The 24,638-nt window shown below is 40.7% G+C and overlaps 1 protein-coding gene across 1 annotated transcript in view; it reads left to right on the forward strand.

Annotated features, from left to right (window-relative positions):
• The window catches only part of DPP4 (dipeptidyl peptidase 4), an 80,917-nt gene that overhangs the window by 50,537 nt on the left and 5,742 nt on the right, over positions 1-24,638 (forward strand). Inside the window, exons 17-25 of the mRNA XM_054044805.1 lie at positions 11-58; positions 1,783-1,881; positions 4,179-4,248; positions 6,456-6,650; positions 7,847-7,901; positions 15,188-15,287; positions 17,632-17,696; positions 24,129-24,201; positions 24,470-24,543. Of these exons, the coding sequence (XP_053900780.1) occupies positions 11-58; positions 1,783-1,881; positions 4,179-4,248; positions 6,456-6,650; positions 7,847-7,901; positions 15,188-15,287; positions 17,632-17,696; positions 24,129-24,201; positions 24,470-24,543 (779 nt within the window). The remainder of the gene's footprint in view (positions 1-10; positions 59-1,782; positions 1,882-4,178; positions 4,249-6,455; positions 6,651-7,846; positions 7,902-15,187; positions 15,288-17,631; positions 17,697-24,128; positions 24,202-24,469; positions 24,544-24,638) is intronic.

Here is a 24,638-nt window from a genome sequence, read left to right on the forward strand (position 1 = left end):
GCGTCAACAGGTCCTGGCCTGCCCACTTCTATGCTGTCCAGAAGTAGTGACGATCACGGTATTTGATCTTCTCTATTTTCAATTGCAGCATGTGTCTCTGTGTGTAGCGGATATGTGGTTCCTTTAGTCTTAGGGTATTTTAACTTTTGACAGTCAATCATGTCCTGGCTAATTCTGAGTTTTTCCCAGTAGAATGAGATAAAACACACTGGAATTCAGTAATCAGACTTGCCATTTATTTCTGTTGTTGTTTTAACAAGGCGTATTGATTTTCAGCAGTGATTTAAATCAGCGAGCAGGAAAACTTGATTTAAATAATAAATTTTACTTTTGCTTTTTACTTTTTAGTTATTTTCCTAAAGCAAGGTTCATTCTCATTGGTTCATATAACCATTAAATGATACTGATTTGTAACTAACTGTAGCCATTACAATAAATTTGATACTTCTTTTTGCTAACCAGGAGGATATACTATATCTATAAATAGATATATAAGCAATTATATAGCTCAACATTTTGTTCAGATTCTTAAATTTCACATTTTTATTATGTTAGAAAATAGTGCATTTCTTGTTTACCAAGTAAAGTTTTACTGATAATTTCTGCCAAGGTGCGTTTGGATGGGAATTGGAATTCAGTTAAAAGTGTACAAAACCATCCCTGATAAATTGTTTTATATAAATAAAACTACCTTAAATGTGTTGGATACAAAAGGAACAAAAGCAAGTTTATTAAACCATGTTTTGCATTTCAAACTGATTTATTAGCAAAGTACATATTAACTGCAGTTAGTGGGAGCTGTGATTGGATGAACCTGCAGACGCTGCAGGTAAACAAACCGTCCCGGCCCGCCAGCAGATTTCCCTGACGGGCCGCGTGCCAAAGGTTGCCAATTCCTGGTCCAGCTTGTGACTTCAACCAAGACTGAGGTGTGAGTTAGGCACCAAACTGTTCAGTGGTTTCAGGACTGATGCAGCTATGCATGTGCCCAGTGGTAGAAATTTAGGTGTATAGGGGACTTAACCAGTGGAAATGTAGGTGCCTTCACAATTAGGTGGCCACTAAGCAGGGGCTTTGTGGATCTAAATTTTGGATTTAGATGTCTAAAGTGACACGCACCTAAGTTCTGCTTGTGAATCTAACCCTATACACCCATCTGCATCTTTAGGTGCCTAATTACCTTTGAAAATCTGGCCCCTTGTGCTTCAAGGTTTTATAGCATTAGTAGATCTCATCTTCTCTCACCTGCTTTTTATTAATGGATTGGAAAAGGAAAAGAAACTTTCCTGCTTTTTTCCCCAACACCCGATCAGTTTATCAACTTTGAATGAACTAGTCCAAATGAAGATCGTATTGTCTGTGCACCTGCTAGTTAAACTGACACCAAAAGTAATTAAAGCAAAAGTTCTTCTGAACAACAGAAACTGAAAGTGCATAAATTTAGAAAAATATAAATATCAGCATTTGCTCTATTAAAAAGACTGAAAATAATAAAAATATTTAATATATTACATGAAATTGAGTTGGCCTCAAAAGTTGAAGTGTTTCCCCCTGATGGTGTATATAATTTTTAAAAAAGCAGCAACCTGTAACTCGTTAAAATTTGAAGAGGCCTCAATGATGCAGCGTATTTTCATTTATTTAAATTATTTTAATAGATTATAGTAAATTTTAGTCTTAATATAGCTTGTCAATTTCAAATTGAATTTTAAACAGGTTTATTTTTAAAAAGGAAAAATTTAAATTAAAAAATCATTCATTTTTATCCACCTTGTTATTTAGTCATCAGAATTCTGGAAAACAACACAGATTTGGACAGTATGTTGAAGGATATTCAAATGCCTTCCAAAAAAGTTGACACCATTACTCTGAATGGATACAGTAAGTTAAAAATATGTCTTAATTTTTTACCATTTTTAGGAAAGATATAATACATTTTTAAAATCCTGGGCTAGAAACTTTCTTAAATATATTCTAATTGAAGACTAAGGCTGTATTTATTTCGGTTCTTAAAACTTTTAGTTTAGTTTAGAGAGAATGTGTGTAAATAGTGAAATGACAGCACTGTTGAAATTACACATAATAAAATCAGCTGCTACCCTTGACAAATTTATTTTGTAGAGTGTGTATCATTATGCTTTCTTTATGATGATGCTGTGGATGACTGCTGTTTTAGTTGATAATATATGTGGTGGGGTGAAGAGTCAAAATTAAAGGATAGAAGTGCTGCTATGCCAGAAAGCTCATAGTAGAATTTTAATTGGTTTAAAGAGATTACTGGTTTATGTTAATTTAAAGGCACATTTAATGTGGGTGGCTTGTGTTTGAATACAGAGATCATGGTGGAGTGGTACTATGATTCTTCAAAAATAGATGCAGAATATAAATTTCTGGAAAACTTTTTAGGGTTATTAAGGCCCCCAATTCAGCAGAGCACATAAGCATGTGTGTAATTTTGAATATGTGATTAGTTCCATTGAAGTCAGGGGAATGACTCACATGCTTAAAAGTATGTATATGCTTGAATACTCTACTGACTCCAGGCTTTCTGAATAACAATATAACAATGTGTTGGTGCTTAAAGAATTTGTTTTAAGTGGTTATTATAGATGTTAGCTTTGGGGTTAAATTGCCCACTAGATGAATTCTCCACTAATGCTTTATGAATCTTGCTGGTTTGGATTTGCATGGTGTCCAGGAGCCCAAACCAGCTGTTTAGGTTCATGGCCCCTTAAGTTTCCTTGGAGTCTTGCCTTGAATTGATACTGGGTTGAGGAGCATTGATAGGCTATGAGAAGTATGCACAGTACCTTGCTGGACTATTCTTCATTCCAACCGTAGTGTCAGCCTCTCGTTTTATGTGACACACATTCACTCTGTTCCACAAAATGAACATTCTTACAGGAATCAAGTTTTACAAACTTCTCTTTGTTGCACTTTTTTGATACCTCCCTCCTCCCACTGTTATCTCATGAATATTATAGCTCTCCTTTATCTTTGTGTTTCTGTCTTTTATTTCTAGTGACACTTTTAGTAAGTTTAAAGATGGAAACTACCAGGAAAGATGGAGGTTTAAAGATGATCTTCATGCTATCAGTTGTGTGTTCATCTTTTTATTCCTTCTTCCTCTTACTACTTCATCTCTTCTGGGTAGAAACTGTTGGGTAAGGGGAATTTCCTCTTCTTTCTTTGTGTAGTACTGGGCAGAAAAAAAATCCCATTAATTTAAACTTCAGATCCAAATATCCTCTTAAATCCATGTGTCTTGTACATCTCAATGAAGATGCCTATGCCTACATCTACAGAGCACAAAGATGAAAAACACTTTCAACAGCATATGACCCAGGGTCTTAATTTTTGAATGTCACTTAGCACCTTTGTATTTTAACATCATGTGTAGTCTGAACTCTACAAACTCCTGAAACACTTGGACTCTAACCATTAGAACACAACACATTCCTACAACACTCATTACACTCTGTGTACAACATCCATTCCTGTAAAATCCTTCAGTGAACAAGCAAACCACTAAGTCTGCAGCACTCCCTATATCGTTCACAGGCTGCATTTAATATGTTTGGTTAACTCATCTCAGCCCAGCTCTTCCATCACAGTTCCAAGAGGAAAAGCATGGAATTGCATTGCTATTACCTATGGTGTAAATATAATAAAACATATTTCTAAGATTTTGTTCATAGGCCATTGAACAGAGTTCATTGTTCCACACTTACCTGGGAAGTTCATAATTTCCACTCAATGTCCTCGCTCATTTGGGACATGGGGGCTAGAAAGTTGACTAGAAAAACATTTTTGAGCTGATACCAGATTGGCAGCACACCACTTTGTCAAGATTTCCACATTAAATGTAGACTCAACCACAGAAAACATACTGAGAATTTTTTTTTAAAAAATTGTAACTACCAGCTTCAGAATTTCTAGTGACTTAATTTTAAACTATGAAGACATTATGAGTTAAGGTTTCTAATTAACCTAGTAAATCTAAATCTAGACTCATTTGTTTTAGGGCATTTTTGAATAAAATAAAGTTTTTTGTACAATTTTTTAAAAATTAATGGATGACTCAAATGTACTTTACTGATTATGTGAACAGTGCAGCTATATGTTAGTTATTCCATAGCACAACTAATACAAATCAAACTTCTTTTTTTTACTTTTAGCATTGTGGTATCAGATGATCTTACCTCCCCATTTTGATTCATCGAAGAAGTACCCTCTGCTCCTTGATGTGTAAGTCTTCAAGTATATTAGCATTGTAATCACTTTCATTTCCTTCAAAGACTTCTAATAACTTCAAAAAACACACAAGTGGCCTTTAAAAGTGGGTTTAAGAGACAGAGAAACCATTGTGAATCCCAGTTTTCTACAGATTGTCATGTGATTTGTTCTACAGTGGACCTCCAAAGCACGTGCACTGTCAGATGCTGCAAGGTTTAACAAGGGTATCTGTTGTTTATGGCACTGGATACTCTTCAGGCATGATTCTGTGCCCTTTCCATGAGGTGCTGAGTACCCTCAGCTCCCACTGAAGTCAATAAGAGTTCAGAGCACACAAGAGTTCCTCATTATCTTGGAGGACCAGGCTCTGTTTCCAGATTGTTCTGAAAACAGCTGACCATAATCCTTTTGCATCCTGACCCAAAATCCATTAAAGTTAATGGATAGACTCCCATTGACTTCAGTGGGCTTTCGATTGGACCAATAATAATACATATTAGAGGCAACTGACTAGAAAACTGTGGCTAAATGACAAATTTGTCTAACTTTTGCTGGTTCCAAAACCTAGAAAAGAAATTTGCTCTTCGGGTAGGTTAGATGTATGTAAGAGAACTGTATTGTACAGGTATGTGATAATCTCCATATTAACAGAGAAATCAGGCCAAGGAATTCATAAGCAGAAAAAGGAAGACACATTCACTGGACCTTGAATATATTCTCTTTGTTCCTTTTCTTCCTCACTCTTTTCTGCTCATTCTAATGTATTTTCATTAATTATTGTTTCTTTAATGAGAATTACTGAAATTGGCTATTCATAGAAATGGCTAACAAATTTCCATATTTACTGAAAACTGGCTCCACAAGGAGAATAGCATAATTCAGGAGTTATATTGGTTTCCTCTCAACATAGAAATCAGTTACCTCTTTTTCTTTATTTGATAACATTGGCTAGAATTATTCATTATTTGCCTACTTATAGTTGTAATGAACAGTAAATCCCCCCTTCACTTGTTAAAACTCAAAACAAAACCCCTGTGCTCTCATTGACTGTCATCTGGTCCTTTGTGAGTATCAACCTTGTTTCATACAGTAGGTTACTAATCATATCATTGTGAAGAGTGAAGTGTGTACTCTCCAGAAAGATTATGGAGAGCACCATTTTCAGAATAGTAAAATAATGAGTTCACATCAATAACCAGATCTGTACACATCGAAGCAATGCTGCATGCAGAGAAATGCTACCCTTGAAGAGACCTTCAAGGGTCTCTTGAAGTTCTGACAGATGTATGGCTCGGTTTTGAAAGTGAAGTGTGTAGACATATGAGGTAGATAATGAGGTCCTTTTATTGTTCAGATTTTTTGCTGTTAGTGCCTATTTTCCCTTTTAAAAAGGCTCCTCTTTTTTCCCCAAAAGGGAAATAGAATTGGATAGCTTTCGGGCCCAGTCTTGCAGGTCTTACTCATGTGAGGTCTCCCAGTAAGAATAAACAAGACAGCACACAATGAATTCTTCAGAAACAGAATGCTAGATTAGTAAAGATGATGCTTGCTAATCTATCTAATCTAACCGTATCTGTCTGAGTACTTATGCAGCCCCATGTCTGAAGTACCTGAGTGCCTTCAAAGTACTTAAAAACAGAAAGTACAATAACAATCACTTCTCATTTCTCCCTTCCAAGCCTCCATGAGAAATAGTTTAATTAGTCTATAGAGTGGGGTTTTTTTTGTTTTTAAATTTCACTGATGAGTCACTGAAAGTGTGGTGAAATGACATGGGGTTTTTGTTTTGTATTTTCACAAGTGAAGGCTGTTTACTGTTGATTTAACATTTTAACGAGACAAATAATGAATAATAATTAAATGGAGCACCAGAAATAGATTCGTTCAGTTAAACGATAGCATCAGTTTGAAATGAAGTGGCAAAACAAAGAGAGGGAATTTTCTTAGGATTGTTACTGTAGTGTAAAACAACTGAATTCCTAAAGAAGGGCCAGGTCCTGCAGTGCTCACTCATGTGAATATTTCCACTAAGACTGCTGCTCTTACCCAGTAAAAGCTGGGATTTGGGGTAAGCAATGGATGGGTTTCACACATTTCTGATGCTCAGTTTAGTTATTAAGTTTGCCTGTTCATGGTTTTCAGCAATAACTGTATCACATATTCTTTATGAGAGAATAAATGAACAGCAGATGTTTGACTCCTTTGGGATTCTTTCACAGCTATGCAGGACCTTGCAGTCAGAAAGCAGATTATGCCTTCCGTATCAATTGGGCTACATACCTTACAAGCACAGAACAGATCATTGTGGCTAGCTTTGATGGCAGAGGAAGTGGCTACCAAGGAGATGAAATTATGCATGCAGTAAATCGAAGACTGGGAACATATGAAGTAGAGGATCAAATCTCAGCAGCTAGGTGAGCACACAGTGGACAGTTTCATTAACTTTTATAATACTTGCTTGATGTCCCAACTGTTGAAGTTTTAAGAGTGATAAACCAAGGCACCCTTCTTTCTATTCAACAAACAACTCATAAAACAAGGAACATCATGACATACAGTGAGGGGAGGATCTGCTTCATCAGCAAAAACTTTATTATAGTGGTAATATTATAGAAAAGAGAGAGGATAATCTTGTCACTGTATCATACAACTCAGAGTCAAGAGACCCAAGTTCTAATTTGTCCAGAAACTTCCTTTTGTGACTGTGCTAGTAGTCATGGTGAAATTTTCAAAATGTGTATGTTTATTATATACCATCTCCTAATCTTTACCTTACTAATATTTAACTGTTTGCTGATGACCAATGACTTTTTGACAGGGAGCACAAAAAACAGACTATATTAAAACAAAGTATTGTGTTCTGTTCATCAAGACTGACTTCTGTTTGTATCTGCTGAGCTAATCACTGTTTTCACCTGTAGTCATATTTACCATATACTGGTGGACCTAGTTGAAGTAAATGAAATTGCACCAGTATCATTGAGAGGTGAGATAGGCATATCTCATAGAGCTGGAAGGGACCTTGAAAGGTCATTAAGTTGAGTTGAGTCAAGTCCAGCCCCCTGCCTTCACTAGCAGGACCAAGTACTGATTTTTGCCTCAGATCCCTAAGTGGACCCCTCAAGGATTGAACTCATAATGTGGGGTTTAACAGGCCAATGCTCAAACCACAGAGCTATCTCTCCCCCCAGTGGTGAAAAGGAATTTATGTGATTTGAGTTTCAGGGATTGTTTTTCAGCCCTCATCTCTCCTGTAAGGACCAGATGTAATCGCTGCCCCTTACCATTTCATATCTCTAGGGCTGCCAATATCATACCAAAAAATCATCTAGATTAAATCTGAGCTGAGCATTTTTTTTTTTTACAAAGCTGCCAGGTTTTGTTTTCTGTCAGTTACACACAAAAAAACCTTCAAACTCAGCAGATTTTATGAAGTTCAGAAAAAGGTGAAACTTTACATTTTGTCTCAAGCAAACACTGGGCCATATGGTTCAGCCGTAGCTGTATAAGTTAAAACGTCAGCATATTAGAAAACAGGGAATTGCATGTGATTACTACTACTCTAAAATCTCTGCAATCTAGTGAGTGTTTGATTTTTGTTTGCATTTAGAAAATTTTCTGAAATGAGCTTTGTCGATAAGAACAGAATAGCTATTTGGGGCTGGGTGAGTATTCAGATTACTTTGACTGATGAATCTCTAGTAGATAATTATAAAGATTTAGCTGTTGTGTCTTTTACTCTACACACTAACTACATAATATGAGGAAGTCTGCACTGATGCTGCTTCTTCTGAACATATCCTATGGACAACAGGGAGAACTCAGTTTACAGAGCTATCAAATTAGCAGCTCTTCACTAAGGCCTTGCTTCAGCAAATTTTTAAAGCACATGCCTAAATTGTAATTCTTTGAGTGATGGTCCCTATTGTAGTCCACTGTGGGTTATGCATGTGCCCAGAGCCGGAAAATTTGAAAGAAGTGTCTGTTGGTCTGTGCATGTACCCTGGCTCACCTCCTGCTTCTTTCTGAGGGGATAAAGGGCAAGGTGAACTGACCAACTCTCCAGTTCCTTCTCACTGCTGCATGGTCTGGGTTGGAACCTCCAGTGTCCATAGCTTTGGCTTTTTCCCTACAAAATAACAATTGAATTTAGCCTTGTATATAGTTTTTACAGTTTACAGTTTGGTGTTTTATTGATCTCTTAGGGTTTAGAATTAGTCTCTTCAGTGGAAACTGCCCCCTCCACCCCCATACCCTGTTCAGGTACCTGCCTGTGCCCAGGACTCTAGACTTCAAACTCTGTGCTTCGTGCCTGCGATCCTTCTCAGCCAGCAGTGACCACCAGCACTGCCTGTACTGCCTTGGGGAAGCTCACATCACAGTGAGGTGCCGTATCTGCTGATCATTCCTCAGCTGTACCCAAGAAAGTTGGGAACTTTGTCTCCACAAATACCTCATGGAGAAGGCCATGAGGATCTAGTGCGTCCTGCTGTGAAGTCTGACTGATGCAGGAGAATCTACCCCCACAGACCCCCCAGCAGGATCTTGTCAGGAATCCAGGAACCACTCTCATCATAAGCATGAGACTAAGCTTTCCTCTAAATCCACTTCAAAGAAGTTGGTTTCAACTCACAGCAAGCCCATCAGCTCAGCCCATGGGATCTTAGTACATCCTAAGTCTCAGAGGCATGACAAGAAAGCCCATAAGCATTGGGCTACATAGATACCTGACCACAATCCATCAGTACCATCATTTTCAGCACCTCCCAAACCCTGGGATCTGCCAGCTCTGATGAAGACCAATCATCATTAACTTTGCCTATCCATAGCACCATCTTCAGCAGCTACACAGTTTCCTGCAGCTCCAGTGGCTCGGACAAGTAGAACTCCTCTGACCCGGAGGAAATCTGAATCCATTGCTACTCTACAGGACATTTCCAGTGTCCCAGATCTGGAATCCCCTCCTCCATCGGGTGCCTCCATCTCCAGAGATATAACACCACCACCAAGGGAGTTGACCACTGGAAGGAACTTGTCACCTGTCCCATGCACTGAATGCAATTCTCCTCCAACAGCACTGACAGTATCACTACTGGAACTGGAATCGGCCTTCTCTTCATCAATGAACCTTTTTTTCCCCATCCTACATATCCTCTGGTGCCCAAAAGACCTGCACCAGTTTGGAACCAACCTCTGCCTCATCTAACTCAGTCCTTGGTACCCCATGCCTTGGGGCCTCCACAACCACCTATTGATCCTTCTACTGGCCAAACTGGGGACCAGTACCCTCCTGCAGAGTCAATCTGATCTGCTAGAGAGTAAACCCTTGCCTCCCCTCTAAGGGGAGGCTCAAATCTGCCCCTGGATCCTACAGAGGAGGAGGAGCATTATGCACCATATCAGGCAGTTCTGCCGGAACCAGTAAGACGGCCATTTTCATCTGTGGATGAAGCAGTGACCCCTACATCTCCCCCTTCTTCTGATGACCTCAGACAGTTCCAGGATCATCTTCTCAGGGTTGCTGGAGAATTCTAGATTCCTCTTGAAGAGGTCCTGGACTCCCAGCACAAACTCTTAGGCATCCTCCACTCATCTGGATTCAACAGAATAGCTTTCCCTGTTAATGAAGCCATACTGGAGCCAGCTGGGACAGTTTGGTACACCCCCTCCATCTGCGCTCCCACCCCCACAAGGGTGGAGAAGATTACTATGTGTTGGCCAAAGGGGCAGAATTTTTGTTTTCTTACCCTGCTTCCAACTCACTGGTGGTCTAAGCTGCTTCTGAAAGGGCTAGACAGCAACATCCACAGTCTACTCCTATGGATAAAGAGGGCAAATGCCTGGATCTGTTGGGGAGAAAGGTCTCATCATCTAGCCTCCAGTTCAGGATAGGCAGTTACCAGGCACTAATGGCTAAATACAACATCTTGAACTATGCCTAGTTTGCTGAGTTTGACAGCCTTCTGCAACAGGACAGAATTCGTTTCCCAGTTCTGATAGATGAAAACAAACTGATATCTAGGACTGATCTCCAGTTGATGCTACTGATACGTATTCTAGAGCTATAGCTACTATCATCATGCGCAGGGAGTCATGGCTCCATGTGTCAGGGTTTCCAAGGGAGGTCCAGAATACCAGAGAGGCATTCCCCTTCAATGAATTGCAGCTCTTCAACTAAAAGACAGACAAGTCCTTCCATACCCTGAAGGGCTCTAGACTACCCTCTGTTCACTGGGGATATATACACCTGCCCCTAAGAGGGAGTGTCATCACCCATCGTTTAGACCTAGACACGTGTCTAAGCATTTTTTCCACCAGAGCCCCTATGAACCACCACACAAGAGGCAGAGGATTCAAAAGATTCGCTTCCACACATCCTTTGGAGCAAGCACTGTATCTCAGTCTCAGCCACTGGCTTAATGTTATTTTTGACTGGTGCATGAGAACCGCAAAACACTAAGCCCAACACCTCCTGACCTCACCCCCACCACCCCAAACACATACCATTTGGGGGTTGTCTAGAAGTCTCTTTCAACACCTAGAAAGCAATAACAACAGTCAAGTGGGTGCTGAATGCAATCCAATCTGGCTATACAATAGAGTTTGCATCCCTACCTCCTCCAAAATCCTCCTCCCTACACCTCCTTCAGGGCCACTCATGAAGGTATTCTTGAGCAAGAGGCGAACCCCCTATTGCAGTGAGGACCAATAGAACACATCCTTCCTCAATACCAAGGGAATGGGTTTTACTCAACTTACCTCCTGGTACCCAAAAAGAAGGGCAGTTAACAAACACTCCTCGACTTCTGCCATCTCAACTACTTCATTCGCAAACTCAAATTTTGCATGGTCATGTTGGCATCTATAATCCCATCTTTAGAACAGGGCATTTGGTTTATGACTGTCAACATGAAGGATGTCTGTTTTTTCACTTAGTCATCCCATTTATAGACAGTTCCACATATGGTGGAACCCGACTATTTTCAGTACAGAATGCTCCCTTTCGGAATAGTGACCACCCCGAGAGTCTTACCAAGATATTCTTGGTAGTAGTAGCTCATGTAGACGTGGTGGTCTCATTGTCTTCCTGTAACAGGGTTGCACTCACCTCTCACGAGCACTCCCTGGCCAAGTGCGTGTGCCTGCTCTCTCTCTCTCTCTCATTGCCCTCTGTAATGTCTCTTTCAGTTTGTCCCTGCTCCGGAATAGAGCATTGCCCCAGGGCTCCTTCCCTGGAGGCAGTGTCTTCGCCCTCTCAGGGCCTTTCTGGCCCCCAGCTCTTCAGCTGCACCACTATGGTTCAGTTCCCCTTCTGGGGTGCCTCAAAGTTCAGGCCACTTTCCCAGTGGCTGGTGGGGAGGGACCCAGGCCCGCCCTCTACTGCAGGCCCCAGCCCAGGGACTCTATAGATAGCAGCCATTCACGATGTCTCTTTAAATAAACTGTGTTGCTGCTATAATTCCCTGAGTCAGTTCCCTATGGCTCCCGCACATTCTTTACCCTTATCTCAGGGCCTTGTCCTCGTGGAGTCTCAGCAGCCAGTCTGGAGCACCATCCATTCTCCTCCAGCTCTAGCAAAGAACTGAACTCACTCTGGCCCTGCAGCTTTTCTTATACTGACCGGCTGGGCCCTGATTGGCTGCTTCCCACACAGCCGCTCTACGCAGGTTGGCCACTCTACTGCCCTTTTCTGGGGCAGTGTGTGGCAGGGCCACAAGACCTCCAGCAGGGGGCTTCAGGGCCTAGTCCACCCTGTCGCACTTCCCCTATCTCAACGACTGGCTACTTGTCACCAAGTCCCTCCAGGAAACCTATGAGTCAGCTTCTGTGATGCTGCATTTCCGCTCCTCACTGGGAGTCAGTGTAAATGCTGAAAAATCTATTCCCACCCCCTCAAGTCTCTGGACTTCTTCTGGGCTACCTTGAGTTCTATCATCATGAAGGCATACTTGCCCAAGGACAGTGACTGTGAACAATATCATAGTGCAGATTGAAGGCAACCCTAGAGTACCGGTCAAGACTTGTCTGTCTCTCCTAGGCACATGGCTCATGCACCTACATCACCCTATTCACAAGACTCCACTTTCATTGCTTTCAAACATGGCTGCAGTTGATATATTCTCCAAACTGCTATCCCATAAACCTTATGGCAACGTTTCCTGCCAGGGTAGTGTCTTCCCTGTTATGGTGGGCATCCCCTTTCTCCCTTCCTCTCTCAGACAGGATCATTATTACAGATGCATCGCTGTTCGGTTGGGGAGCCCACTTGAATAGCAGCACAGAACATGGTACCCGAACATCTCAAGATTCCAGGATGCACATCAGTGTCCTGGAGTTGCAAGTAGTCCAGAAGGTATGTGAGTCCCTACTTCCATTCATCCACACTCACCATGTCCTTATAATGCCAGACAACGTTATGACTGTCTTCTACATCAACACGCAGGGAGGAGCACGATCCATCTCCCCGTGTGCAGAAGCAGTCAGCCTGTGGAGTTGTTGTGTCAGCAGTTGAATCACCCTATCGGCAGCTTAACTATGGGGAAGCAGAATGTGCTTGTAGACTCTCTCTCAGCAAACATGTCATAGTCGACCATGAGTGGGAGCACAACGATTTGATATTATGCAATATTTTCACTCAATGGGGAGCCCCAACCAGGGTTCTCTTCACCTCTCAAAGGAACAGGAAATGCATCACTTATTGCTACACAGAAGCCCTAGGTCACAACTCCCAGGGCAATGTTCTGCTTCTTCCTTGGTCAGACCAGTTCAGCTGTGCCTTCCCTCCACTATCCATCCTGTCAGGAGTTCTGTGCAAAATCCAGCTGGACGGGGCATGAGTCATCTAGATCTCCCCTTATTGGCGCAGACAATTTTGGCTTCCCATCTTCTATGCATGATCATACTCTCAATGTTTACTGAGCTCCTAACTCAGTGGGACAGCAAGATCAAGCACCCCAATCTGCGCCCGCTCCACCTCCAGGCTTGATATTTAGATAACCATCTTCCTTAGAACGGTCATGCTCCACAGCCATGCGAGACATACTTTATGATAGTAGGAAGGACTCTGCTGGAAGATGTTATCTAGCTAAATGTAGATGCTTTTCTTTTTGAGCACATCAAAGGAGCATTCTCCCAGAAACTGCAGATAGTCCTCTCATCTTGGACTACATCGTCTCGCTGAAGACATCAGGCTTGTCCATCAGCTCCTTGTGAGTCCACTTGGTGGCAATCAGTGCATACCATCCACCTTCTCAGGCCTACTCAGTCTTCTCACATCCACTAGATAGCTGGAAAGGCCTAATCAGAATCTTCCCACCTATTCAGAAGCTCCTCCCCAGTGGGACCTGAACCTTGTTCTCAGTAATCACAAGGTCCCACTCCAAACCATTAGCTTCTTGCTCCATGTCTCTCCTTTCCTCATAGCCATCATCTCAGCTAGAAGGGTGGCAAGCTTGCAGCGATGATGGTAGATTCTCCTTACGGTATATTCCATAAGAATAAGGTTGCATTGTGTCTACACCTCAAATTCATCCCCAATGTAGTTTCAGAATTTCACCTTAACCAATAAATTAACCTTAACCTTTGTTCCTCCCAAAACCACATGATTCCTTAGGGGAACGAAGAATCTACTCCTCCTGTGTTTGGCAGGCCTTGGCCTTTTATCAGCAAAGAACAAAACCAATCTGGAAATCCTTGAGACTGTTCATCGCTATCGCAGAAAGAGTCAGGGGACACACCATTTCTACCCAGATAATCTCCAAATAGCATAGAATGCAGCCAGAGATCCATCAGGTATCGTACTTCCTGCCCTTCCCCCCATGGAGTGAGAGTTTATTCTTCTACTGGAGCACAAGCAACGACTATGGAGATGCCTCTCGGCGGACATGTGGGGCTCCATTCACACATTCACATGACATTATGTCCTGGTGCAGGACTTCTCTGCTGATGCCTCCTTTGAGATGGTGGTCCTCCACTCAGCTCTCCCACCTGCATTCTCGCACCCTCATCCTACTTAGGTACTACTTGTCAGTCACCTTCAGGGGACTACAATTGGGACCATCACTCAAAGAAGAAGGGGAAGTTACTGACCTGTAACTGGCGGTTCTTTGAGATGTGTGGTCCCTAGCTGTATTCCACTACCTGTCCTCCTTCCCATCTGCTTTGGATCTTCTCTGATTTCCAGTAGAGAATGAACTGGAGAAATGGTCGATCTGCCCCACCCTTTATCCCCTCAAATAGAGGTACGAGGTGAATCAGGGTGCATGCGCGGACCAATGGATGTTACTTTCAACTCTCCAGCTCTGGGCACATAGTGGACTACAGATAGGGACCACACTTCTCGCAGAATTTCCAGTTACTGGTCAGTCACCATCCCACGCATTGATAGCCCCATTGATTTAAGTGGGACTGCTTGTGTGTTTGAAATTAAATATATATAAATGCTTTGCCATACTGGAACTGAAGGGCCCAATCCAGCAATGGGTTCCATGAGTGCTGATCCCTACACCTATGCATGTCATTGAAGTCACTGGACTCTGCAGCTGCTTGAGGGCTAGTCCATTGTTATCCCATTGTAAGGTAGGGATAAGTTCCTAAATGTACTTATCTCTTTAAATATTAAGAGGAGTTTTTTCAAAACTGGCCTCTAAACTGTTGTGAGTGCAATCGCTTGTGGCAGCAAGTAACACCTTTTAGATATTGTGCTGCCTGCTTGCTTCTGCATATCAGGTACTTAAACATCTGTGTAATGGGCTAGTTCATGAATTTCACATCTGCCCATAGTAAAGAGCAGTGCTTTGTTGCCTTGCCCCTGGAGCAGACTGAAATGGAGATTGTCACTTCCAAAATCATGATAGAGGTCTTAATATAAAAAACAGGTGTCAAAAGTAGTGTAGCAGACGGGCCCCATCTCTTCCTTCCCCTTAAAATAACTATATTGTTTTCTTCTCAGTCTTATGGAGGGTATGTGACCTCCATGGTGCTTGGATCTGGAAGTAAAGTGTTCAAGTGTGGAATAGCTGTAGCCCCGGTGTCACGCTGGCAATATTATGGTATGTGATGGCTTCCCAGTTATAAATATTCCCATATGACTTGCAGCATACACTCTGCAGAGAACTGATTTATAGAATAATGCACTGATTGTATATTAACTGGATGATCTCTCATAAATGCCATTTAGTCTGTTTTGGTAAGCTGTTGTTCAGTATTGCACAATCTCTCCAAATTCTGGGTTTTTTTTTAAATGTCAGATCCTAAATTTAAGATAATCTGTTTAACCTTTATAAAGCACAGAATTACTGTAATATTTGCAATATTACTGTAATGTAAATGTCTGCATTTGCATTCATAAACTGCCATGTGTTCTAAAGTGTTGAGAGATCATTATTGAATGTCATAAAATTCATTATTATTGGTATTTGTTTCTTTAAATTACTACTTTGCTTACATGATTGAACTATAGCAAGAATAACAAAATTTGTGTTGTAAATTCATCTCTTAAAGGGACACTGAGTAATTTTAAGCCACAGATGTGAACTGCCTCAAAATTATTTCCTTTAGGGGTTTAAAATTCAGATTTTACAATTCTAGTTAATTCTCTGAAGAAAATCCCTCAAGAGACTGGATGTCTGGAAAATAAAATCTGTATACACATATAACTCATTGTAGGTCCAAACAAAAAACAGTGCTGTATTCACATGGTAGTAAAAGGAATACTCCCATCTTAGACTCACTTAGTACATTGATTTGTTCATGATTGGTCCTTTAATGCTGTCCATGAAAAATGTGGCAGGATTGAAAACAGATTATTGCAAGGTTCTATTTATTCTTATAATGTAATATAATTCTTAATGTAAAACAAAAGATTATAATTGCCTGTAGGAGCTTGTTTGTTAGAAGGAGCAATGTCAAGACTGTAGCCTTGAGCTAAGATGGGAGTCTTTCAACTGAGTTGGATCTGGTCCTGTAAGTTTCCTAGCTAATACACAAGGGGGTCATTTAAATATCTTTCTCTATGTGTAACTTGGGATAGGATGGGGTGGGTTATTCATTTTATATGAAACAAGACTAGACCAACACAGTAGTCACTTAAAATGCTTTACTTTAATAATTAGAAAGTCCAGTTTGTGGTTACTACTGTATGCAAGCTTCATTATTGAGAACCTTTGACACTAAACTTTTAAAGCTATCACATGTTTGTCAAACAACAGAAGAAGAAAGTTGCATAAACTGAAATTGGCCAAATAGCCAAGAAATACTAGGCTCTGTGCTGTTGAATTCGTTGGGATTAAATACCCCTTTCAGTGAAGTTGGTTTAGAAAAATGTTGGCTTTCAGAACCTTCAGAAAAGATGTTTAATGTTAGTGATTTGCAAAAGCCTATATAGGAGTCCATTATATGTAAATGATGAACTTGTGTGGTGAGTAATTGCAGAGTAATTGTAGCCATTAGAATGTGCAGCATAATAAGAGACACATCAGAATGTGCAGCATAATGAGACACACATCAGATTATTCCCCTCATTTGTTACGTAATGGTTATTTTAAAATACATCCTCTAGTCCAGAAAGTTTTATTTATTATTATTTATTTTTATTTTATTTTACAGTTTTCAGTTGCCTGTAGTTGCTGTGCCCAAATTGTCATGACCTTTTAGGGCAGATATTCCAATGTAGCAGGAATCCTATGCAAAGATTTTATTTTCAGTGACAATCAGAGAAACACTAAAATTCCAAACTGTAATTTTCTAGAGCAGTGAAAAAGACACAGTGGAATTAAAAAAGCAAATCAAATGTAGGTGGTTCTCTATGACATTTGTAGTAACCAATAGTTAAACAGAGATTGAAATGTGTTTATTGTACCTCCGTTTGTGGATTTTAGTATAGAAAAGGGCAGCAAATCTGGCAATTAAAAAAAAAATCAGACAACATGCTGAAAAATCTGTGGAAAACCTGAGATACTGAATACAAATGTAAAGATAAAGCAAATAAGGCCCAATCAGGGAATAATCCAGTTTTGGCAGTTTCCTTTCTTAATATCATTAAGTTCTAAATACCTGAGACCATTTATCTGGATGATTTTCAGAAACCAGTCAGTAAATGCTAGAGTCTCAGCAATTTCTTTAAGATTACTGAAAGAGTAACAATAATATAACATTGACACAAGGTGATTTATTAATATTCAGCATTCAGGTGGCCATGGCAACAGCAACATTAAATATTCCTAATGATTATGGATACCCTGTGAAGCTCATCAGGGAAAATGGTGACTCTTTCCAAAATGGTAATGCATACCTTATGTCTGTGAGTAACACAACATGTGGAATCTCAGGTAGACAAAAGCACTTACAAAAGTAGAAGCCTTCTACTATATTGTATTCACACTTTTAATATTACAGATTCAATATATACAGAGCGTTACATGGGTCTTCCTGTAGCAAGTGATAATCTGAAAAATTATGAGGTAAGATAGTACTTAATTCCTTTTTTCCATAGTTTAAATATACTTTTTCCCTGGAGCACATGATATAAGCAATTATTAATACATTCCAATTTTTTACAGAATAACTTCTTCAGTTACTTGTTAACAATTCAAGTTGTGTTACATTGTGCTTCTAGAAGTCCTAATGTTACTACTTTCTGGATTTAGAATTAAATTGTTACCTCCAACCCCAGGAAAATAGTGTATGTTAAATAAATGAGTTTGATTTGGATATTTCACAAATAGTAATCACAAGCTGTTAATTATGGTTTTATTTCAGATACCAAGGAACTGATTCAATTAAAAATGTGATATGCTATTGGGGAAACTATGCTGTGTCTTAAACAAACAAACTCAACCAAAATGAAGTCACTGTGGTTCCTCTAAGGTTTTGAAATGTGCATTTTCTAGATTATTTGGGTACATGTTGTTAAATTTAGAGAGATTCATCTTTGTATCATGCCACAAAAAATGTCATGGGTCTGGAGGAAATTAAAAATCCTGGGCCTCCTTTACCAATTCAGTCAGATTAACTCAAATACTGTGCATTTCTTTATAAAACGACAAACAAAATGCAATGCATAAAAAATTAAGAGAAACACTATTGCAGACCTCTAGCTTTCAAAAATCATGACTCGGGTACCCAAAAGGCATGAGATTATCTTAAATATATATATATATCCTTAATATGCCTTCTGGTTTTGGAGCCTGTAGATTGCACTTCAAATTTTCACATTTTCCTTCATACTCATGAGGGTTAGAAACAGTTCCATGTTTTTTTTGTTTGTTTTTGGTTTTGATTTTTTTCCAAGACTTGCAATAAATTTGCAAGAGAGCAACACTGCTCCTGTTCAAAATCTGAGGATTCAATCCAACCAGAAGTGGGGAAACTAAATTAAGGGGACTTGGACCCTACTCTGTCAACAAAGTTGTTATACTTCTGGTGTAACCAGATAACTGGGGATTCCCATTGCACAATGGAATACTCATTGAGCCAGCCTAGAAGCTGTAGGCCACCTCCCCCAGCCCCTGATGTAGTGGATTTCTTGAAGGAAAAGAAGCAGGACCATGTTGACCTGTAGACCAGCTGTCTCCAGCTGCCTGAATAACCCCTTGGGGCTGTAAGCAGCTGTGGGTAAGGCAGAGAAGTTCTGAGACATCACTAAATTACAATAGGGACAGGACCAGCCATTAACAAGAATTAGGGGAGCATAAAACAGCCATTATAAATGCTTCCAGGGACTTCCACTGATGTAGGGGGATTCTCTGGTATGGGTAGAGTCAGCATGGCTTGTGGGAATGGAGGCATGACTGGAGTGTTCCTATGCCCTGGGTGCCAAAATGGCTTATATGAGCATTTGGCAGCCAGGCACAAATTAGGGCTGCCTGTAGGCACCAGGGACCAAACCAATGCCTAACAAGTCCCAGATGAGGAGAGATGCACCTATTCATCCCTCATAACCTCAGCTGAAGTTCAGCCATTAATTTGGTTCCAAGAGTCTGTTTGCTGGGAGGACTGAGAAAGGCGTGTTGAAGAATCCATTGTGAGAGGGGGAAATACGGGGGGAGAGTGTGTGTCTGGAGGAGACAGGGAATGGATGGTTGATCATTTTGGTGAGTTCAGAACAGTCTTAAACCACCCCGGGTTACAAGGAAAGAATGGTAAATTGTGCTCATTGGGAGATGCAGTGAATGGTCTATAAAATATTTAGACAGACTGAAATATCTGCTTTGAGGACCCATCACATTTACATAGGCAATACAAGCTATCCTGTGGCAATGACCTGGCTCACTTGAAAGCTGCTGAAAGTGGTGATGAGTGCTGGACGAGTCCTTGACCAATATCTGACTTTTCATGGTTTCATTATTATAGGGGACAGATCAGGAGCCATCATGGCCTCCTTACCTGACCAGATCTGCTTTTTCCCAGCTGTTAGCTCTATCAACCTTCCTTTTGGCCTGCTTCCTGCCCCCCCACCCCAAGTATGCTCCTTTTAAGGCAGTGAGAACAGTAGCAGATCAGCTAGGTAGTAATGTAAATATAAGTCACATTCTTGCTACAGAATGGAACATTAACACACTGGGTGCACAAAGTCATTCTCCAGCTTTACGGCACAGATGGCACCAGAGGACTGTTTGATCCTTTCATGCCAGGAGTCGAATTTTCTTGGCACAGCATCCATTGCTGGCAATGGCCACGTTGAAACTGCCAGTACCAAGAGCTAAAGGTTTTAAATGTGTTACTCAGAGGGACTAATTGGGGAGGATGCTGGCTAGATGGAGAAGGGGGTGATGATATAGATCATGTTCTCACACTATACACCTTCCTCTAGAGGTAGAAAAGTCTGACTCCAGGCCTTGCTCGTTGTGTGCTGCAAGAGTCAAAAGAAGCTCTATTCCTTTGCCTGTTCAATACTCCCAGTGATTCATTTTGGGGGATTTGTTTGCTCCCAAGAACCTTGTTTCTTGGAACCTTACTGACCCCACTTGGAAATTAGCCCCTTTCTTCAAGGCTCTGTATCAATGACCTTCCTTCTCATCAAGGAGAGCTGGTGCAGCCTATCTTCTATCAAAACTGCCCTCACCTCAGCCAAAAAGGTATCAGCAAAGCAATGTTTCCTTTCCCCACTAAATACTGAAGGCGCTGCCACTTTAGTGCTGACAGCAACTGCTCATGTGTGGGATAATGACTAGACCCAGAAACCGAGCCCTGGTCTTCTGTGTGACACTGTGATGTGCTAATCAGAGTGCTAGGCCCAGCCCTCACATTGTTACCCTTCACATGTGTTGTCACAACATTAATTCCAAATGTATGGATGGAACTGAATTTTTTGAGGTTCACGTTTCCTTTTGATGTTGGGAAGAACATTTGAGGGATGATTTAAACTCATATCCTGCTAGCAAGTTAATTAGGTGAGATGGCTATTTTTAGGCTGTCCTTGAAGTATGAAAATAAGAGAGTTGGCAAAGGAAGGGGCAAACATTGCTAGAACAGGTAGTAGTTTGTGGCAACAGTAGCAGGGCTGAAGTATACCTCAAAGAAAGAAAGGAGACCAGTTTTGTTCCATTCCCCTCAGTGAAGGTTGTAGAATGGAATTGCACCCATGTACATGAGAATAAAATCTGGCCCAATTTGTCCTTTAGGCTAACTAGAGAGTCTTGTGTAATGGAGGAGGTTTGTAAAGGTGGCAGATCCCTGGAGTTAATAGAAGTTATAACACACTTGAGGTAGGGGTCAACACAGAGTGCAACCTCTAGGTTAATGTGTAGGGGGCTGGGTCACCAGCCTATGGAGAGTCCTGGGGCTTAGTTGGAGAGATCATGACAGGGGCCTAGAGCTTACAAAAGGGACTGTTCAACTTGTGAAGGAGATTATTTTGCAGTTCACTCTGAATTTGATATGCTTTTGGCAAGTGTTTGAAACAGTCATAGATTTGGCAATCTTTTGCTAGCAGATTTGAAATGTTCAGTCCTTAAGAACTGCTGCATCATTAGGTTATGCAAAACAGGGTACAATTTTGTAAATATGCCATCTTGTACTGATTTGACATTTGTTCTATTAGCTGAGACTATGCCAAAGGGAGAGAGACCTTCAGATTTCAGCCAAACCTTAACTTGTTGTTTGAGCGCTGATAAAATGGTGACTGCTGTGTGATCTTTAGCGAAGCCAGTTATGCTCAATGTGGCCCAGAGCTGAACACTTGCACTGACATGGGCTTTGAGAGCTGTGGTTTGTACAATGTAAGTCATGAAAGCAAGCAATCATGCTGATGTATTGGATTTATTTACTCTTAAATGTGGGGCCTGGTTAAAGCATCAGTCCTCTCTCTCTGAGGTGTAACTGTGGCCAGCCATCTAGCCTGAGACTGCTCCTGACTTTGAAACCTCCAGTGTTAGGGTAGGTCTACACTTACCCGGTAGTTCGGCGGCAAGCAAATCGAACTTCTGGGTTTGACTTATCGCGTCTTGTCTGGACGAGATAAGTCGAACCCGGAAGTGCTCGCCGTTGACTGCGGTACTCCAGCTCGGCGAGAGGAGTACGCGAAGTCGATGGGGGAGCCGGCCTGCCGTGTCAGTTATTCACGTAGCTGAAGTTGCGTACCTTAGTTCGAATTGGGGGGTTAGTGTAGACCTGCCCTTAGAAGTAAGCAGGTCATATTCTGCTCCCTGGGTTTGGTTGGGTGCATGTAAAAGCAGAATATGACCACGAACAACCATAAATACCCAGGTTTAAGTGATAATCTGTGGGGGAAACAGTTGCCTTTGTGTATTTTGTGTTCTCTGAATTCTTGGGAAGTATTTACAGATGAACTTGTCTAATGTTAACACTCAAAGGAGAGAGGCAAAGAAAAGTGGCATTTGAAAGCTGGTCTCAAACTGACGAAGCTGGTCAAGAATAAGGCCTGAAAGTCACAGAGTAGAGATAGAAGGAAATGACTGACCAAGTCATGCATGTCCTCTCCGTCACCACAGTGTTCTCTCTTCTCACCCCTTCATAAATAATAAAGGTTGATTTGCTGGCATGATTAAACAATCAGTTGTAGGTGCTGCTTCTCTGTGCCTGTGGACAATGTTCCACCCAGTGAATGCTGCTTAATTGGTTTTGCCACTGGACCATTACTTCCTATTTCTCATTCTCTCTGAATGCTGCTGTACTCATGTTTCTTCAGGCAGTTATCTTGCCATGGCTTTAGATTTTCCAACTTTGATATTTTCTAGGGTTTTTTTTCATCTCACCTCCACCATACCAACTCTTGTTTCAATCACCACTGTATTCAGCTTTTCGTATGTCACTGGTTTCCAGACAGTTAATCTGTCCTTACTGAACCAGCCTCTTCGGTTACTCTGATTTTGATAGTGAAAGTTGAAGTGGCGTGCGTTTTTTTGTTTTTTCATTTAGCTTGCATCTTTTGTATGTTTGCAATTTACAACTAATTCTCATTGAACTGTAATACATTGTCTGCTTTTTGCCATTAGAATAAAGTATGACTAAGTAATATTTACAACCACTTTAAGGGCACTTTATTAATATATGGAGATATCTTATCTCCTAGAACTGGAAGGGACCTTGAAAGGTCGAGTCCAGCCCCCTGCCTTCACTAGCAGGACCAAGTACTGATTTTGCCCCAGATCCCTAAGTGGCCCCCTCAAGGATTGAACTCACAACTGTGGGTTTAGCAGGCCAATGCTCAAACCACTGAGTTATCCCTCCCCCCCTGTAAACAGCCATAAGTGTAAAGGAGGAGCACTACGTATTAGTGTTACTTGGTAGCATGCTGCAGTTGATTTTTATATCTAAAACCCTGAGGATTCTATATCTAGACCTAATTTTCATAGATAATAAACCAAATGTACTGTTACTAAAAGAGACAAACACAGTTTCCCATTTACACTTGTGCTCCTTGTATGAGATCTTTTATATATGTAATACAAAAAAGTTTACATAAAGGTTCAAGCAAGACTAGCAAAAGAGCAGTGTAACATTGTTAATGGATGAAAATTTGCATTTCACAGATTTTTTTAAAAAAATTATCCCAGTGTATATGTTGTATTTCTCACCAGGCCTACTTTATTGTGGTCTGAATGTGCATATCAGAACATTGTCCTATACCCTTTCTTGTTCAAATAAATGATCTCTTCAGCCTGCATTTCCTCTTTTTCTTTCAGCAATTCTCAGGTTATAATTGCAAGTCCCAGCAGTTATCATATTGCTGGTTTACATAATGTTGTCAGTGTTTTAAATTGGTCATGATTAATCTTAGTCACTGCTTTTCTCATGTCAATATTTTTCTACATCCCAAAGTGTGACCTAGCTTGAGGTTATGCCTTTGGTTCAGTGTTATTTTCTTCTTGTATTTCATATTCTCTCATTTTTTTAAACATCTATTACTCCCTCAGTAAGTTTACATATCTAATCTTTTGCTTAGTAATAAAAGGCTCTGGTTATACTGATATATCATACATATATTGTAGTGTATGTTTTGTTGAGGAAAGTGCTTGTACAGTCTCTCAGAAATAGCCAGTATATGCTACAGTAGGATGTAATGTTGTCATGGTAATACATTTTTAAATTATTTGTTTGCTGAATCGCACTGGAAACCCATGGCAAGTACAGGGCTGCAGGCCAATAACAGCATGTCAGCAATGCATTGCATGGGGGCCTCTCTGATAACTCTGTCCCTCTGGAGTTGTAACGCAAGTTACTTTGCAGACACACTGCACACACACATCCCAAACAGAGAAGCACATTGTGAATGTTCCCATATAAAGTACCAACACTCTTGTGCACATTTGAAAGTTATTTTATTTATTTTTATTCAGAGGACCCCTGATTATGTTAACTGAAATGAAAGTCATTTGGTGGCAAACCAATTCTTGAACAATAGCACCTTTTTTTTTTTTTTTAATTTTCAGAGTTCAACAGTCATGGCCAAAGCTGAAAATTTCAAAGACGTTGAGTATCTCCTTATTCACGGAACAGCAGATGGTGAGTTGCAACTAATTAGACATTTTAGTGTTACAGACAGGTTTGCAGTTTTACTACTGACAAAACAAAATCATTCAGGGGCAAGGCTGTTACATTTACATCAATAAAATAATCTAGCTTTCCACAACTAATTTGTCTCCTAGTAAGGAATGCAGGAGAGGCTTGTATCTTAATCCTGTTTGGGTGTTCTGTTCATTGTTTTGTTTTTCCCCAGGGTGGCACCGAAGCCATTTCTGTTTTACCTTTTTCTTCTCTTTCTTATTCCCAGATAACGTTCACTTTCAGCAAGCAGCACAGATTTCCAAAGCTCTTGTTGATGCCCAGGTGGATTTCCAAGCAATGGTATGACTCAATGCTAATAACGAATGTTGTCAGGGCTACAGTCTCCCTTCATATCTACCTGGCAGATCTGAGATGAGAATGTAGCTCTTACTTTT

This window comes from Malaclemys terrapin, chromosome 11 (assembly GCF_027887155.1).
Source record: "Malaclemys terrapin pileata isolate rMalTer1 chromosome 11, rMalTer1.hap1, whole genome shotgun sequence".
Lineage (NCBI taxonomy): Eukaryota > Metazoa > Chordata > Testudines > Emydidae > Malaclemys > Malaclemys terrapin.